General features: G+C 39.9%; 1 protein-coding gene across 1 annotated transcript in view; it reads right to left on the reverse strand.

Moving 5' to 3' along the window:
• The window catches only part of LOC140731709 (sodium-dependent serotonin transporter-like), a 54,404-nt gene that overhangs the window by 2,290 nt on the left and 32,499 nt on the right, over window positions 1–19,615 (reverse strand). The window contains exons 9-13 of the mRNA XM_073053410.1: window positions 15,035–15,147; window positions 13,783–13,914; window positions 12,711–12,810; window positions 11,834–11,934; window positions 8,326–8,493 (exon numbers count right to left, since the gene is read on the reverse strand). Coding sequence (XP_072909511.1) covers window positions 8,326–8,493; window positions 11,834–11,934; window positions 12,711–12,810; window positions 13,783–13,914; window positions 15,035–15,147 — 614 coding nt within the window. The remainder of the gene's footprint in view (window positions 1–8,325; window positions 8,494–11,833; window positions 11,935–12,710; window positions 12,811–13,782; window positions 13,915–15,034; window positions 15,148–19,615) is intronic.

Genomic DNA, 19,615 nt, shown 5'->3' on the forward strand with positions numbered 1-19,615 from the left:
TAACTGAACTGCTCATATTCCTCCTTGTCATTGTCCACCGAGTTTGGGATTTCAGCTGCGAGTTTGGTTGGTTTTGTTGGCATCAGCTTGTCACACAAACAATGAAGGACTAAACTACTCAAATTCTTCAGCAGCTTTCATGAGACCAGCCGGTTTCTTAATTTGAATGGAAAGGAATGGTTGAGTGGAAAACCTGGTGATTTATTTCCATTTAAGTTTGCTTAAATATTGTGAATGATTTACAAACGTTTTAAATTCCTAAGAATTCTCAATTTTTTAAATTAAATTCTCTAGATGTTAAGGATATTTACAAGTATCCAAGGTCCTTGATAGCTTTGGGGACAAGGTTTTGCCATTTGTAGAGAGTCTACATAGTTCTCTGCTCAGAGTTTAACTTATTCTCTGGTTGTTTTGTCGCTGAAAATTGCCCCAGATTGGACAACATCAAACATAGTGAATTTAGAAACAACTCCATACTTGCCATGAAATTGCAGTGAGCATGGACAGCAAGTTCTGGCCCACATAAACAAGAAAATCGTCTTTCCACTGCATTACCAGGAGTGCTGTGGTATAGCTAAACTGTATTCGATATACCTGGTACCTTTTACAGCAAAGGAGCACATAAGCTACTGAGGGCATGTTAATTAGTGACCAAAACATTTTCTTCTTCAGGGAATACTAAGTGCTTGGCTTGTCCTCCTGATCTGCATTTCACAACTCAACACTGAAATTTTTTTCTCTGTGTCCTCACTTTAACTTGACATGATAACTTTGTTTACAGCTTATCTCCATCGTCACCCAGTTTTAACCCTGTTAGAGACATCCATCTTCCCCACCCTACAGTTTAACAAGCTCCTTTTGTCTCCTTTTTAGTTCTGACAAAGGATCTCTGACTTGAAACGTTGACTATTTCTTCTCTCACTGATAAAGCTTGGCCTGAGTATTTCTAGCATCGGTAGTTTAATTTTGATTTTCAGTTTCCTGTTCCAAATTGGTGGTAGTTGCTTCCCAATAGAAATTGCATAAGTTTCCTAGAAACTGTTGTATCATTGGTTTTTCGCCTGAAGAATACAACTCAAATCACTTGTGCAACTTTTAATCAGTTAAGCTTAAATTAATCACTTAATTCAGATTTAATATAATTGGCATATGTTGTGAAATTTGTTGCTTTGCAACATTGCAATACATAATAATAGAAAACCCCATAAAAATAAAATAAATTAGTACAAAATGTTCTCTACAGTACTGTCAGAAATTTGCAAGAGTCTTTGGTGATACACCAAGTCTCCTTAAACTCCTTGTGAAATATAGCTGTTGACACAGATTGGGAACAGAAATAGGCCCCAAGGCCCACAATGTTGGGCCAAACCATGTAAAAACTAAATAAAAAAAACCCAAAACAGCCAATCCCTTCAATCTACACAATGTCCACATCCCTCCATCTTCCTCATATTCACGTGCCTATTGAAAAGTCTCTAAAAAGCCTCTAAATATATTTGCCTCTGCCACCATACCAGGCAGTGCATTCCAGGCATTCACCACTCTTGAGTAAAAAACTTAACTCACATCCTCCGTGAATTTAGCTCCTCAAACCTTCAATCCATGCCCTCTGGTATTAGATATTTCTACCCTGGGAAAAAGATACTCCCTGTCTGTCTATGCCTCTCAATCTTATAAACCTCTATCAGATCTTCCCTCAGCCTCCGCCACTCCAGAGAAAACAGCCCAAGAGTGTCCAGCTTTTCATGATAGCACATGCTCTCTAAACCAGGCAGCGTCTTGGTAAACCTCTTCTGCACCCTCTCCAAAGCCTCAATATCCTTCCTGTAGTGGGGCGACCAGAATTGTATGCAATACCCCAGATGTGGGCAAACCAGAGTATAACAAATTTGCAACGTAACTTCTTTTGAACTCAAAGCCTCAACTAATAAAAGCAAGCATTTCATAAGCCTTCTTAACCACCCTATTGATCTGTGTAGCCATTTTGAACTCGACACCAAGATCTCTCTACTCAGCAATAATGTTAAGGATCTTGCCCTTAACAGTGTACTGCAGGGGTGTCAAACTCATTTTAGGTCACAGGCCGGATCAGTCGGACGCGTGCGAACGCAGCTTTCGTTGCCTCCGTTTTTTCAGCCTGCTGTCGTGTCTCAGTCTCTGCTATAACTACAAAGTGTTTCACTTTACAAATTCCGTTTCTTATGAAGAAGACTGCCGAATAAACACTAAAAACCCTGAAAACCTGGTACCTGAATAAACTCAGCATTAGCCATATCATACGCCATAGGCGCTTCGATTACTGGGGCCAGCTTTAATAGTAATTAGATATTATCTCGCGGGCCAAAGATCATTCCACCGCGGGCCGGATTTGGCCTGCGGGCCTTGAGTTTGACATATATGGTGTACTGTCTCCTTGCATTTGCCCTACCAAGATGCAACACCTCACCTTTATCTAAGTTAAGCTCCATCTGCCATTTCTTTGCCCATATCTGCATCTATGTCATACTGTATTGTTTGCTAGTTTACTACGCTATTCACAATTCCACCAATCTTACTATCATTTTCATCCAGAACTTTAACATACATAGTAAAGAGCTGTTGTCCCAGCACAGATCCCTGTGAAACAATACTAATTATGGACCTCCAGCTGGAATAAGTCCCCTCGACCACTACTCTTTGTCTTCTGAATCCCAACTGATAATTTATTGCAGATCCCATGCATCTTAATCTTTTTGATTGGCCTTTATTAAACACCTTACTGAAATCAATGTAGACAACGACTGCTATCTTCATCAATCTCTCTCCTCACCTTGTCAAAAAATTGAATCAAGTTAGTTTGACACAACTTATCCTGCACGAAGCCATGCTGGCTCTCCCTGTTGTGTCTTCTTTGTACTTTGTTCAATATGTTGGGCCCAAGATAGATCTTCAGAGATGCTGACACCTAGGAAATGAAAATGCTCTTCTTTTCCACTGCTGTTCCCTGTGAGGACTGGTGTGTGTTCCCTCACCTTTCCCTTCCTGAAGGCCTCAATCAATTCCTTGGTCTTAATGATGCTGAGTGCGAGGATGTTGTGACACCACTCAACCAACTGATCTGTCTCTCTCCCATATGCCTCTTCACCACCATCTGAAACTCTGCTAATAATAATTGTAGCAATGGCAGATTTATAGATAGCACTTGAGTTGTACTTAGCTACACAGGCGTGGATGTAGAGAGTAGAGAAGTGTACTGAGCACACATCCTTGAGAAGTACCAGTGTTGGCCGTCAGTGAGGAGATGTTATTTCCAATCTGATAATCGAAGTAGCATGTGAGAGGGGGTGGGAGCCATTTGAAAAGAACAAATCTTGTCAGCAAGTTTTATGTGAGCCAATAAAAAGCAGCAAGGTGCAAGTAGTGTGGCCATTGTTAGAGTGGTCAGGAACTGGAACTAAAGCTTATTGTATTGGGGTGCCATGGTAGTGTAAGAGTTAATGTCATATTACAACTCTGGCAGAGTTCAGCATTCATTTTCCTGCATCGTCTAAGAAAGAGTATATTTTTCCCTTATGTGCATGTGTTTCCTCCAAGTGCTCTGGTATCTGCCCACGGTCCAAAGATGAACCAGTTAATTGGTCATTGTAAATTGTCCTGTGATTAGGCTAGGGGTTAAGCTGATGTTTTTCTGGGTGGAGCGGCTCAGTGAGCTGGAAGGGTCTGTTCCATGCTGTATCTCTTTAAAACAAGATAAAAATAAATTGTTAAAAATACTCAGGATCATCTGGGATGCTGCATCCTCAGATGAAACTTTTACTCCAGAGGTCACACCCAGAATGCAGGCTTCGGATAGTAGATGAGTGATCTCCAGATGTAAGGGGAGGGTTCCTCTGCAACTATTCCCCTCAGCAAAAAATACACCTCTTTGGATACTGCTGGGGGGGGGGGGAGAGAGAGAATGATTCATCGGGGCACAGTAGCAGCAACCAGCGGAATGGCACCATGATCAACTCTGAGGATCAGCAGAGAAGGATAGAATCAGCCAGTGTGACAGTGATAGGAGACTTGATGGTTACAGGTTGGACAAGAGATTCTGTGGCTGCAAAAGAGACACCAGAATGGTGTGTTGCCTCCCAGTTGCTGAGGTCCAGGCTGTCTTGGAACAGCTGCAGAACATTCTCAAGGGGAAGAGTGAGCATCCAGAGATTGTGGTACCAATAACAGGTAGAAAGGGGAAAGAGATCCTGCACAGAGAGCATAGGAATTAGGAAAGAGACTAAGGAGCAGGGTGTCCAAAGTAATAATCTCTGGATTTACTCCTGATGCCACGTTCTGGTCAGTACAGGAATAGGATGATAGTACAGATTTAAAAGTTCTGGTGCTGTTGTTTGGGTTTTATGTTCTTAGATCATTGGAACCTCTTCTAGGACAGGGATAACATGTACAAGAGGGACAGGTTGCACCAAAACTGAAGGGGAACTAATAACTTGGCTGAGAGGTTTGCTAGTGCTGCTTGGGAGGGTTTAAACTAGATTGGCAGCACCAAGTCAGAGAATAGAAGGATGGAGATGTTAGGGCCACTAAAAACTTGCAGAAGTAATAGAATTGACGGGACGGTTAGTTTGAAGTGTGTCTATTGTAATGCTGGAGCATTGTAGGTAAAAGTGATGACAAGAGCATAGATCAGTACATGGAATAATGATATTGTTCAGAGAAGGACAAGAACGGGTGCTTTATGTCTCAGGGTTTCGATGTTGTAGAAAAGTTAAAGGTAAAAGAGGTGGTTGGGGAGTTGCATGACTAATCAGGGACAATCACTTCTGCATTCAGAAGGATCATAATGGAGTTTATATGGATAAAACTCAAAAATAGGAAGGGTGCAATCACTCTGGGATTGTACTGCAGACCCCCAACAGCCACCAGGACTTTGGGGAACATATTTATTTATTTAGTGATACAACATGAAGTAGGCCCTTCTGGTCTTTGAGCAAAAGCCACCCCAGCTACCCTGATAAACCGTAACCTAATCATAGGACAATTTACAATGATTGCGGGGAGGAAGCTACAGCACTACGAAAAAGCCATGCATTCCACGGGCCAGATGTACAGATGCTCCTCACAGAATGGCACCGTTTCTGAACTCCAAGCTGCAAAAGTATCATTCTAACTGCTATGCTACCATGGCACCCATGAAGGAAAGGTGTAAAAACAATAGGGGTGTTTTCATGGGGTCTTCAACTTCCCTCATAAACTGTAACCTCCTTAGTGCAGCAAGAGGTTTAGATGGGGCAGAATGTTAGGTGCATCTCGGAGGGCTTCTTAAATCAACATGTAGATAGTTCTTTAAGAGGAAATGTTGCACTGAATCTGGTGTTTGGTAATGGGCCTGGCCAGGTGATTGACCTTTCATTGAGTGAGCAGTTGGGGAACAGTCACCACAACTCAAATTTTAAGACAGCTATAAATAAGAATGAGTATGGACCCTGCAGGAGAATATTAAACTCGAGCAGGGGAAATTGTAAGTTTATTCAGTAGGAACTGAAGAGTTAATTGGGAACAGCTGTTTTTGGGCAAGTCCATAACCAACATGTGGAGGGTGTATAAACACCAACTGCACAGAGTACAGGACAGGTATGTTCCAATCAGAAGGGAGGACAAGGATGGCGAGGTAAGAGAACCTTGGATGTCGAGGGAAGTGATGAATTTAGTCAAGAAGAGAAATGTATGTAAAACTTAGGAAGCTAGAATCAAACAGAGCCCTTGAGGATTATAAAGCTAGAAAAGAACTCAAGAAGGAAATTAGGAAAGCCAGGAGGGCCCATGAAAAGTCTTGGCAAGTTGGATTAAAGAGAATACCAAGGCATTCTATATATACATCAGAAACATGAGGATAACTAGAGAGGAAGTGTGACCACTCAAGGATAAAGGGGGGGGGGGGGGACATTTGGATGTGAAGGATGTGTCTGAATTCCTTAATAAGTACATCAGCATTTACCAAGGAGAAGGACATGGAGGATAGGGAGATCAGTGCCAAGAATATTAATATGCTAGGACACTTTGAAGTAAAGGAGGAAGTAGTATTGGGTTTTTTTAAAGAGCATCAAGTTGGATAAATCCCCAGGGTCTGATGGGATATAGCCCAGATTAGTGAGAGACAAGGGAAGAGATTGATGGGGCCTTGACCAATATCTTTGTGTTCTCTCTAGCCATAGATGAGGTTCCGGAGGACTGATGAGTAGATAATGTTGTTCCATTGTTCAAGAAGGGAATCAGGATAATCCTGGAAACTACAGAACAGCAAGTCTGATGTTGACTGTAGGGAAGTTACCGGAGAGAATTCTTAGGGATGAGATTAATGAGTATTTGGAAAACCATGGCCTAAATTGAGGAGAACCAGTGTGGCTTTGTGCAGAGCAAGTCATGTCTTACTAATGTGACGGAGTTTTTTGACAAAGATGATTGATGCAGGTTGTCAACATGGATTTTAGTAAGGCGTTTGACAAGATACCTCACAAGAGACTCATTCAGAAGATTAAGATATACAAAATAATTAGTGAATTGACCATTTGGAAACAGAACTAGCTTGCCCACAGAAGACAGAGGGTAGTGGTCGAAGTGACTTATTCTAGCTGGAGGTGTGTGCTTAGTGTTGTTCTTCAGGGATCTGTACTGTGACCTCTGCTGTTTGTGATGTACATGAATGGCCTGATGAAAATTTAAACTGGTGGGGGGGGGGGGGGTTAGGAAGTTTGCAGATGATACTTAGATTGGAGGAGTTGTGGATAGTGTAGATGTCTGGCAAAGAATACAACAGTATACACTGGTTCCAATGACCTTGGATGACACCAAACTGAAGTTTGCGCAACCTCTACTTCTACCTCTAACTCCAGCCTGGACCTTGACTGACAGCACATCCAGACCGAGACTTTGCGTGCTGCTGCTGAATTTCCTGTCTCGATTTCCCCCACCACCACTCTGTAATCGTGTGTCTCTCAGGCCCTACCGTCAGCTCTTGGGACCTTGGAGCCTCCATCTTCATCCCACCCACCCCCCCTTTACTGAACACCCTAACCTTCCCCCAACACTACCAACCCTCTTCCCCCCTCTGATCCCAGCTTTCATTTGGTGCTAGGTCTTTACAATTCCCTCTGACCTTTCCCCATCTGAGGCAGAATGTTCTGTCCTCAGTAAGGGCCTCACCTTTGTCCCCTGTGCCTGCACCCCTGAATTCCACACTCACCATGACACTGAACACTTCTTCTGTCATCTCCGTGCCTACTTCTTTGGTAAGGGTTCTCCAGCCTGCACCAATGACCCTTTATCCCATCTTCAACCCTCCTCCTCTTCCTTGACACCATACTCTGGATCTTTTTATTGCTAACTGCCAATGGGACATCAACCATCTTGCCTTTAACATTCCTCCCTCCTTCTGAATTCACTGGTCCCTACCTCATCCCAACCTCACCATCAAACCCGCTTCTTTCTGGACAATAGCCCCAACCAGTTCCCTTCTACCTCCACTCTCCTCTGTCTGGCAGAACTGGTCTTCAACCTTAATAATTTCTGCTTTGGCTCCTCCCACTTCTTTCAAATCAAAGATTTAAGTGTTTGGAAGGAGTTTCCACTACAGTTAATCCTGCTGAATATTATCATGCATCAGCTGTAAGGACTGGCTGCCTTTAGTTGTGAATGTTGAATTGTTCTTTGTTATCAGTCTTGATGAATTTAGTAAAGTTAAACTAGATTGTGTGTGAATGGAGAATGGTTCGGAGGTATAGATAAGTGATACCAACTGGAAAAAACTATCAAAATAGGCAAATAGTTCTTTAAGTTCTTAAGGTCTTTAGCCAAATTAGCTGTAGAGTTAGGTTGTGAAAATCTATTGCTAATTGTCCTTAACGTTCTACAGCAATTCCTTGATAAATTGTGTGAGAACAATGTAGAAATGGCAGCATCGTTGAGTTCAAATGTTTGTTTCCTCTTTTACTAATAATAATCTTGGTGCTGTACTCTCGATCAAGACCATTGATTCTTAATAATGAGGCTGTCCAGGATTACCAGGGTCTCAAAATTGAGAGAGTACTCTCTGACCAAGGCTCCATAATGAACAGTAGGACTACTGGTTAAGTGAAGGTAGAACTGAAGGCTGTTGGATACCTATAGAAATTTTTTGAAAAAGGTTCATCAAAGAAATGTACTGATAGTAAAGGAACAGTGAAAACTGTACAAATCCATTCTGCATCCCAAACAAAGAAGACTATCAAACACATCTCAAAATAATAATTGTTTCAGAGTTCCTTCTCTATGCCAATTATTAAAACAGAATAATAAATGTCTGCCACGTACCTCTTTAAATGTCCCTGGAGTAATTATAATCTTGTAAACCATATAAGATGGAACACAAATAACTGATGAAATCCCCAAGAAATAGCCAACCACTGCAGTCCAGTAAGGGTAGGTGTAGTCAAAGAGTTTAACTTCTGGCTGAATTGACAGGAAACTAATGATGATGAACTGTTGAAAAAAAAATAGGACAAATATCAATGAAGAGAGAATTAAAAAAAATAGATCTAATCAGGTGTAACTCTCTAATTAGGAAGAAAGTCAACAGTAATAGTAAGAAATACTTTGTTTCCGATCAATTTGAAGTGTGATTAAGCATTCAAATAAGTAGGATTATTTTTTAAAGCAGTGAATTTAGAGAGAAGATGTGCAGTTATGTTAAATATTTGTTTATATTGAGTGCTTGCATATCAGACCCAACACAGGTTGATACTGTTGAGTTTCCAAAGACATTTTCAAATAATTCTAAATAAATTCCACATCCAGAAGATTTTCTCTCCAAAAGCAGCTTAGTTATATCAGTGATGAAGCACAAGAAGAATGCTCACCATTTTGTTTTATAATTGCTTTGAATAAAGATTTTCAATATATCTCAACACAAATCAGACAGTTCTCAGACTGGAAACACTGAACAAATATTTCAATGTCATATTTAAGTTTGCTGATGACACCACCGAATCAAAGGTGATGAAGAATCAGCATATAGGAGGGAGATTGAAAATCTGGCTGAGTGGTGCCACAACAACGTCTCACTCAATGTCAGCAAGACCAAGGAGTTGGATATTAATTTCAGGCGGAAACCGTAGATTCATGAACCCCACGGGGATTAGAGGTGGAGAGGGTCAACAATTTTAAATTCCTCAGTGCTATAATTTCAGAGGATCTGACCTGGATCAACCAAGTAATTGCAATTACGAAGAAAACACGGCAGCACCTTTGCTTCCTGGGGAGTTTGCAAAGATTTGGAATGTGTCGCGGAGAGTATAGTGACTGGTTGCAGCACAGCATGGTAAGGAAACACCAACACCCTTGAATGGAAAATACCGCTAAAAGTAGTGGATGCGGCCCAATCCATCACAGGTAAAACCCTCCCCACCACTGAGCACATCACATCAGGGACCCCCACCAGCCGGGTCAAGCTCCCTTCTCACTGCAGACATCAGGAAGGTGGTACAGGAGCCTCAGCACTCACCCCCAGGTCCAGGAACAGTAATCACCCCTCAATGATCAGGCTCCTGAACCAGAGGGGATGACTTCACTCACCCCATCACTGAACTGTTCCCACAATCTATGGATGCTTTCAAGGGCTCTTCATCTCCTGTTATTGATATTGCTTATTTCTTTATTAATATTTTTTTTGTCTGCACAGTTTGTTGTCTTTTGCACATTTGTTGTTTGTCTGTCCTATTGGATGCAGTCTTTCCTTAATTCTTATTATGGCTCTTGGATTTACTGAGTATGCCCAGAAGAAAACAAATCTTGGAGTTGTATATGTACTTGTATAATAAATTTACCTTGATCTGACTTTTTTTTCAGTAGGTGCTAACTAACTTGCTGAGTATTTGCAGTACATTTTTCGGTTTTATTTCAGGTTTGCCTTTTTAAAAAAAATTAACTTTCATTAATACAAATTTCCTATGCTGTCTTTTTTTTAAAATCGCCAGTGAATTCTAGTTGCAAAGAGCCTAGCAGTTCTAAAATAAAGTATCCCGTTGGTAGAAAGCTGCCTCAAGTTACATATTAGGAGACAGCTCTTGCCACCAGTTCTTTGATGAGCAGCTGAGGAGCACTGGGATGAGGTAAAACAGAAAGAGGAGAAATTAATAAGGCAACTTAAGCAGCCCTTTCCTCTCCAGTGTCTCTTATGATGATCATCACTACTGCAACAGCATTAAATATGATCTCAAGCCTCAACTGTTCCAAGACTAACATTCACTTTGATGTTTACTATCATAGCTTAGCAACACTGAAAAAACACTGGATATTCAAACTTTTGAAACCAATTTAATAAATGAGAGCATGGTATCTGATGTGGTTAAGTCAAACAAAATCCCATATTGCCTGTCCTTATGCCCCAATACAGTGTTGTCTGGTGCTGGTGGAAGACTACAAGTCTTCCATCTACAAGTGAAGATGGGTGAAAATGGCCTTGAAGGTCAGGTTCATTTAGCTCTGATCCTAGATCTGGTAGGGCAACACTAGTCTAGAATCAAGGACCACTTTTATCTCATTGTTGTCAGACTACTGTATAGGTTACCTAGTACAATAAAATGGACTTGCGACTTCACACCTTATTTCTACCTGCACTGTACTTCCTCTGTGAATGTAATACTTCATTCTGCACTGTTATAGTTTTCCCTCATACTACATCAATGTACTGTTGTAATGAATTGATCTGTTTGAATGGTATGCAGGTTTTTCACTGTTTCTTGACACATTTGCCAATAATAATTCAATTTATCAATATACTTTGGCTGGGAGAGAGTACGCAAAGGAAGGCATTGAAGGATAGGTAGGGACGAAATAACTTGTGGAGAACATGAAGTGAACGTGTGGATGTCAATACTGGATTTCATAAATAAGGTGTTGATGGGGAGTATCATTGTAACATTAGATTGCTTTGACAGCAAACTAGTTGGAGATGTGTCTTTTATGGGCAGAGCTTGTAATATTCATTCATGAATGATTCTTCCCAATTCAAAATGGGACATTTTGCTTCCTTTGATTCAGTAGGCAGGTGATATATGTGGGTGAGGATTTGTTTTGTAGATATCGTCATCTTAAACAGTTTATGTGTACTGTTCAACAAATAGCAAGATGAAAAGTAATAAGGAAACATGCTTTTGAGAGATACTGATTAGATTCAAGGATAAAAATTAACCTGAGAATTCTTCGGTTTAAAAAAAATAATGGCATGGAATCTTGTATAACAATCTGAACAATGTGGATATAGTTAAATATAAGGCTTTAACTCCTGATTTAAGCAAGCATGAGGCTTAACACTGAAATATTGAGAAGTGTATTTTCAAGAGGCATAGAGGAAATTTGCATTGCCACAGCTGTTATTATGGTTAAGATGTAATGAATTGCTCTATCAAAGGTAGATTTAACCAACATTGGAAAGGTAATACTTAATAACCATCATAATAATTTGTTTTTCAGGTCCTTAAATCTATTTGCTTAAGTGTATTCGATGATCTCTTTTCCAACTACTATCATTGATTCTACATGAAGTGAACCATTACAATCGAATTTCACTGTGTGCAAACCTACAACAAACAGGTTTTAATGTATGCTGACCAGAATGGATAGAAAGATAATTTTGATCTAGCATGGGATCATTTCAGGATGGAATTTAAGAGTAATATCACAGTCCTGGAGATAGCAAAGGGTATTGCCTGAAGAAATGTTTTACCAAATAAGAAAGGCTGTCACTTTCCCATACTCTGATACATGGTATGATTTAACAACCCAGGGAGGAATTCATAACAAGTTTGCCAAATAATCTTACCAGAAGGAAAAGTGGGCTAATGGCAACCCAGCATATTTGCCAGAACAAGCCTGGACTGAAACCAAGCATCTCTTTAATATCCCGGCAAAAACGCTTCATTCCTAAAACAGTGAAAGGAGAAAAAGTGAACATGAAACAAGCTCAACAGTTCATTGTTCTAAGTAATGTTCTCCAACCTGAAACATTGAGTCTATTTCTCTTCACACAGCCTGATCTGCTCAATATTTCCAGCACATTTTACTTTTCTTGGCTCTGACAGTTACTCATTTATATTAACCAATGCAATAGTTTTTTCATTGAGAAATGCAAAATCCCAGTAAACTCAAACCACTCAGTCCCAGCAATATCCATGTGATAGTATATATTTGGTTTAATCCTATTTACAAGTAGCATAGTGTAAGTAGTGGAATACTCATTCCAAAAGTGTTATGAAATTAATTTTCCATCAATGCTCTCGTTTGTTTCCTGCTTCATATTTCCTACATTCCTTATTAATTCCATTATTCTATCCTTCATGAAGCTCTGTTATTCCAGACTGTTAACCTGAATTTTACAAAGATTCATATGCAAATAGCAACTTGAAATGAGATTTTTTTTGCTTAGTTGATCTACTGAATACTCATGATTAAATTCTCCTTCCATTTCATTTAATCCAAAGAATATTTCCTTCATATTTTCTCCTGTATAATTAAAGCTCCGTCTAAATAGAACACACACTTTAAAGAAGTCTCATTTCAACTTTGGGTTTACAATTGATTATCTTGTATTCATAATTCCAAGTAGCATGGTGTAATAATGCTCATGTTGGTGGAAATACCTAATTTTTACGCCGTCTTGCTGCATTTGATATCTATCTTGCAAATGTATAGTTACTTACCATAAAACCATGATACAGCTATTGATTCTAGAAACACCACAGTAATAATAGCAGCACCTGTAGCATATTCTTCAAAGAATTTCACCACATATGCCCCACCCTGAAATGACAGACATAAATGTTGTGAATGCACTCCAGGGTAGAGGAACATTAGAATACAAATTCAATAATATCATTGGATCTGAATTTCAGCAGTGGAGTATGTTTATATACTCATATTACTTGCTTAGCGCAACCAAATGAGGACGATGAATTTCTGATAGGTATTTATAGTAAGAACTTACAACTACCTTCAAAGGATTTAGATGCCTTAAGTGGGTTTGTTAAATAATCATGAAAATATATCTATTGAGAACATGCTTTATTTTATTAAGAGAATTATGATGTGTATAAAAAAACTGGGTTCCCAAGAGGGATTTCAGCTCTTTGCCAATTGGAAAACAAGGTGGAAGAGGATCGATTTTCATTTACCTTCCAATACAGTAAGTAAAAAACAAAGCCACTTTCCATTTCAGGTGCTGACCCAAATAATTGTTGTTAACTCAAATCTTATTTGCCTAAATAATATTGTCTAACTTATTAGTATGTAATTTTGCACTGTTCGAATCTAAACGCTCCCTTGACATCATATTTACTTAAAATTAGGCTAAAAGAAAGTTTTAAATTTATTTACAGTCCAAAATGTGACCAGAGAATAGTTCAAGCTGATCTTTTGCCCTGTCTTTTCCTCACTGCTCGTCTGCTTCAAATGCTTCATTATTTCATGAGAGAATAACATTAATGAAAAGTGTTCAAGTTTGCTTGCAAGCATAACATTCTTCAGATTGCTGAAGTTAAAACAAAGATATGAAATATTAAACAAACAAGCTTCAAACTTAGGGATAAATGAATTGCCCCTAGTCTATCACAGTGAGCATTTCTGCAAAAAGTAAACTGTGATAAGGGAAGTGCAAACTATATTTGCTTAATTTAGAAATTACTGGCAGAAGCAAATATATATCTCAAATTTGATTAGAAGATAAGGGAAGCCATCTGCAGTACACCATGATTAAAATTAAACCTTTGCACTTACATATGTGAGAGTGCTCATAGCTCCCAAAAAGCAAATCACAACTAGGCCGAGCACAAACCATTCGCGGCGATTTCTAAGTAACACAGAATATTCATCCAAAACTGCTGTTATCACTCCTTCCAGACCTGCAAACTAATTAAAAACAAAAACATCTTAACTAAATAACAAGCACCAAGATTTTTACCACTAGGTAAAATATCTCTTAGCAACTGTTATTATTCAATATTATATGTATATTGTCATTACTGTAAAACTTCTGTTTACGATTATGTATAAGTGAGAAGCCAGTAATGACTTGGATATAAGAGTAATCAGTTTTAAATATTTATTTAATTATATCATGGGGTTTCCGAAACTAAACCACAGGTGGACCATGGAAAGCAGTTACTTTAATTACCCAACGGATAGCCCAGTCTTTACTTCCTATTTAGAGACATAATACAGCTAGGAACGTAAATAATACCCACCACTACACAATGGATCAGGTACAAGGTATAAGGTCCAAGTTGTCCACTAACACTGCTCTTTTAGTATGAAGTTCTTTTGCAAAGATTACCAGTCAAAGCTAAGTGAAAATGAATGCTATTGTGCTTTGTGATTTAACAGAATATAAAAAGCATATGTCATTTGATTACAACTGTGCCTGGGTTACAAACGTCTACCCTGTACTTACAAATGAGCACTTGGGAGACCAGTGGGATGGATAGGGATGTTTTGGCAACATTTTCTGCCATACTTCTTTCCACACTCAGCCACACCCAGGAGTTAAAGGGAAACAAACAGAGCTGGGAGCACTGAGGAGACTTACTTACCAAGTCAGTGAGACTGGCTTGCAGCTGCTCACTCTCCTATCATAGCTGTTATTGATATCCTCCCCCACGTAATTTTTTTGCATTTCTTACTAACAGTTCAGTTTATGAACAGTTTTCACAAACAGTGTTGTAACCTTGGTTACTGCCTGTACTTACATCGTAAATGTCTCAGGTAACGTTCCCAAACTGTGTTCTCAAAAGCATAACTGCAGCCCGTTTCAACTCTGTTGAATTATAATGCAAATACACACAGCTAGATACAATGCTCTGTGCAGTGTGGATTCAGTTAACAGGGCCATTTTCAGTAAGTTAACATTTAATGTTTAATGACTTCATGCAAACCCCTTCTGTAAGCATATCTGTTTAGAATCATGTTGAAATACAAAGTACATTCATAGTATTAAAGCACAGAAAATTTCAGCAGATGCCCAATTTCTTACCGTGCTGTCTAAACCCAGAGTGATCAGCATTAAGAAAAATATTATGGCAAAAAATGTTGACGCAGGCATGTTGGCCATCGCCTCTGCATAAGTGATGAAAAGTAGACTGGGCCCTAGAGGCAGGAGAAAAAAATATAAACAATTAGTTAAATAACATCCACTGACTCTTTTGTCTATCCTGCTTGTTACTGTTCCTGGTGGTGAAGAAAACTTTTGGTATGCTGGCCTTTATAAATCAGAGCATTGAGTATAGGAGTTGGGATGTAATGTTAAAATTGTACAAGGCATTGGTAAGGCCAAATTTGGAGTATTGTGTACAGTTCTGGTCACCGAATTATAGGAAAGATATCAACAAAATAGAGAGAGTAGAGAGAAGATTTACTAGAATGTTACTCGGGTTTCAGCACTTAAGTTACAGAGAAAGGTTGAAAAAGTTATGTCTTTATTCTTTGGAGTGTAGAAGGTTGAGGGGGATAGAGGTAATTAAAATTATGAGGGGGATAGATAGAGTTGACGTGGATAGGCTTTTTCCATTGAGAGTAGGGGAGATTCAAACAAGAGGACATGAGTTGAGGGTTAGGGGGCAAAAGTTTAAGGGTAACACGAGGGGGAATTTCTTTACTCAGAGAGAGGTAGCTGTGTGGAACGAGCTTCCAGTAGAAGTGGTAGAAGCAGGTTTGGTATTGTCATTTAAAGTAAAATTGGATAGGTATATGGACAGGAAAGGAATGGAGGCTGAGTGCGGGCCAGTGGGACTAGGTGAGAGTAAGCATTCGGCACGGACTAGAAGGGCTAAGATGGCCTGTTTCCGTGCTGTAATTGTTATGTGGTTATATTTCCTCAAAGAATTCCAACAGATTTCAGTGATTTTGTTCTTGGCATTTCCTTACTCCAAATGATTCTGGAAAGTTATCTGCTTTGGTCGCATTTTTGAAACAGAAACTCCAATTCATTATACTCTAACTTAAATATCGGCAAAGTTGGAGCATCAGTACTTCGTGGCAGATTGTGTAATAGGTTAGCCAAGTTGATCCCCTCACCCGCATCTCCTCCATTTCCCGCACTTCGGCCCTCACCCCATCCTCCCATCACCACAACAGGGACTGTGTTACCCTTGTCCTCACCCACCACCCCACCAGCCTCCGGATCCAGCATATTATCCTCCGCAACTTACGCCACCTTCAACAGGACCCCACCACTAAGTACATCTTTCCCTCTCTACCCCTCTCTGCTTTTCGCAGGGACTGTTCCCTCCACGACTGCCTGGTCCACACGTCCCACCCCACAGATCTCCCACCTGGTACTTATCCCTGCAAGCGTAAGTGCTACACCTGTCCCTACACCTCCTCTCTTACCACCATTCAGGGCCCCCAAACAGTCCTTCCAGGTGAGGCAACACTTCACTTGTGAGTCTGTTGGGGTAATCTATTGCATCCTGTGCTCCTGGAGTGGCCTCCTCTACATCAGCGAGACCCGACGCAGATTGGGGGACTGCTTTGTCGAGCACCTCCTGTCCGCCAAAACAGACAGGATCTCCCGGTTGCTACCCACTTCAACTCTCCTTCACATTCCCATTCGGATATGTCCATACATGGCCTCCTCTACTGCCATGATGAGGCCAAACTCAGGTTGGAGGAGCAACACCTCATATACTGTCTGGGTAGTCTGCAGCCCCTTGGTATGAACATCGAATTCTCCAACTTACGGTAATTCCCTCCCTCTCCCTTCTCCCCATCCCACTTTCACTCTGCCTCCTCGTCTAGCTGCCTATCACCTCTCATGATTCTGCTTTCTTCTACTACCCATAGTTCTTTCCCCTTACATTCCTTCTTCACCTCTCCTGCCTATCCCCTCCCCCACCCCTTGATCTTTCCTCTGATTGGTTTTTTACCTGCACCTTCCCCTCCCCCCACCTTCTTTATAGGGCCCCTGCCCCCTCCTCCTTCAGTCCTGACGAAGGGTCTCGGCCCGAAACGTTGACTGCTCCTTTCAACGGATGCTACCCGACCTGCTGAGTTCATCCAGCTTGTTGGTATGTGTTGATTTGATCACAGCATCTGCAGTGTACTTTGTGTTGACTAAACTATAGCATAATCTGCTACCAAGTTAATTAGAACATCGTCCAATGTGGAGAACCAGTAACAGCAGAGCCTATGGTGAGAATTCAAAACTCAATATAATGGCAATGGATCAATTAATAAAAAATTAAAAGTTGATGAGAAGTAAGCATTTAAGTTACTAGCCGTAGACACCTAAAGAATTGTTCTTTAATCTACCTGATTAATCTTCAAGTTAAAATTCTAACACAATCATTCCCTAGCCTCACCCTTCCCACAAAGGATGATTAAAAAAGATCAAAAACCTATACCTTAAATGTCAGGCTATCTACAGTCCAGGCATAATTTCTGATCTATAGTATGAAATGAAACAAGATACCAGTGGCTTCCAATGACCACATTCTAAACACAAACTGCATTACACATTGAAGAACATTGATGATAGTTTCACATTGAAAGTGGCAAGCAACTCACACTGATGTATACTGCACTGGAACTACTGATCTTACAATTCTCCATTTTGGTACTTATCTACTCTTCAGGTTGAAAGATGGCTGGACTCATGGGGTTGCTCACTCTTCACCAAGCCAGCTACCTGACCATTCTCAGTTCCATTAGGAGCTAGGAATTTCTTGGTCCTCATGTGGAAATGGTGACTTCTACGAGTATTGACCAAATTCTGCCAAGATTTTTCAACACACCTGGACAAATGAGTGGTGGGAGTATGACCCCAGAAAGGAATTGGGCCTCTGGATCAGTCTGAGACTCAGGAAGGTTGAGACAGTGCGGGAATGGGAGGGAGCCCATCAAGAAGCTTTGCAACTCTGTTTGAATTACTGAAACATATTATAAAAATCTTAAAATGTCCCACGGTATTTTTGCACTCCTTTAAACATTAAAATGTACTTTAATCACTATATTTCAAATAAGGTGGCCTGCATTCATTTCTGGGACAGTAGACTAAAATTTATTGTTGACAATATTAATAGACAAAATTTCCAGCAAATTATGACACAATGTTTGTAATGGTTTAAGTCACACATGCCACTTCTCATCATAAAATAGTGTATACCATAGACAAAAAAGAAAAATTCTGCAGATGCTGGAAGTCCAAGCAACACACAAAATGCTGGAGGGAGCTTGGCAGGCCTGGCAGCATCTATGGAAAAGAGTACAGTTGACATTTCAGGCAGAGACCTGAGGAAGGGTCTTGGCCTAAAACATCAACTGTACTCTTTTCCATAGATGCTGCCTGGCCTGCTGAGCACCTCCAGCATTTTGTGTATACAGGTGGCCCCCGTTTTTCGAACGTTCGCTTTACAACAGCTCATTGTTATGAAAGACCTACATTAATATCTGTTTTCACTAACCAAAGAGGATTTTCAATTTTACGATAAAAAGACGCCCGCTTTATACGTGTGTTTACCCCGAGAAAGACTACCATGACCGTGAAGCCTTGTGCAGGCAGTTGTGCGCACATGTGTGTACGTGCGCTTGCGTGTACGTGCTGATTTTTGTTCTGCACATCAATTTTGGCTCGCTGTCTTCCCGATTTTGATAAGTGTAATTACACGCTACATACAATATTTCTATTTTATATAGGCTGTATATTTATCATATAATTCCTGCTTTTACTATATGTTCGTGTTATTTTAGGTTTTATGTGTTATTTGCTATGATTTGGTAGATTATTTTTAGGGTCTGGGAATGCTCAAAAATTTTTCTCATACAGATTAATGGTAATTGCTTCTCCGCTTTATGACATTTTGGCTTACAAACTGTTTCATAGGAACGCTCCACCTTCAGATAGCAGGTGAAAGCTGTACCATAGACATATTCTCTCTCATTCCCTCCCAGAAGGGCATAAATATTGAGAAAGTTCATGCAACTGTAACGGATGTACTTGGAGCTCTGCAGATTCTCAAAATGCATGGCCACCTCTTTACAGTGACCACCAACTCCATCACTGATTTCAGATTTTCTGCCCTTTGTTACATATTTTTGGGAGCCTAACAGACGTCCTAGATATAAAAGCAGAACAATTTCAATCCCATTACTCATTTATCAGTAGCAAATGTGTAACTGAATGTATTTGATTATAGCACTGACCTATTAGCCATTCCCAGCTATTTATCTTTATGATACGTCAGATGTTAGAGAGATGGTCAATGCCTTATAGATAGTTATAGATCTGCTTCTATATTTATTTCTCATAACCACTTTAGAATTTAATTTCCAGGCGCACTATTGAACAGCAAAATGATTAAGTCAATGCATAAAACACAATGGTTCATTTGTCTTCATGCTTCTTTCAAGAATAATGTTGAGGGTAATTGGCCACTTCCTACAGTGCACATGTTTGTCTTTGTTTAGATAGGTCCTCCATCCATCTCAGAAACAATATGACAAATTAACCCAATCTGTATTTTTTTTAGTATTTCCATGATATCAAAAAATATTTTAAATTTTAAAAATGCATTATGCAATAGTAATAAGATGTTGTTCTTGAGAATACAATTAGAAA

The sequence above is a fragment of the Hemitrygon akajei genome, chromosome 8, assembly GCF_048418815.1.
Source record: "Hemitrygon akajei chromosome 8, sHemAka1.3, whole genome shotgun sequence".
Taxonomy (NCBI): Eukaryota; Metazoa; Chordata; class Chondrichthyes; order Myliobatiformes; family Dasyatidae; genus Hemitrygon; species Hemitrygon akajei.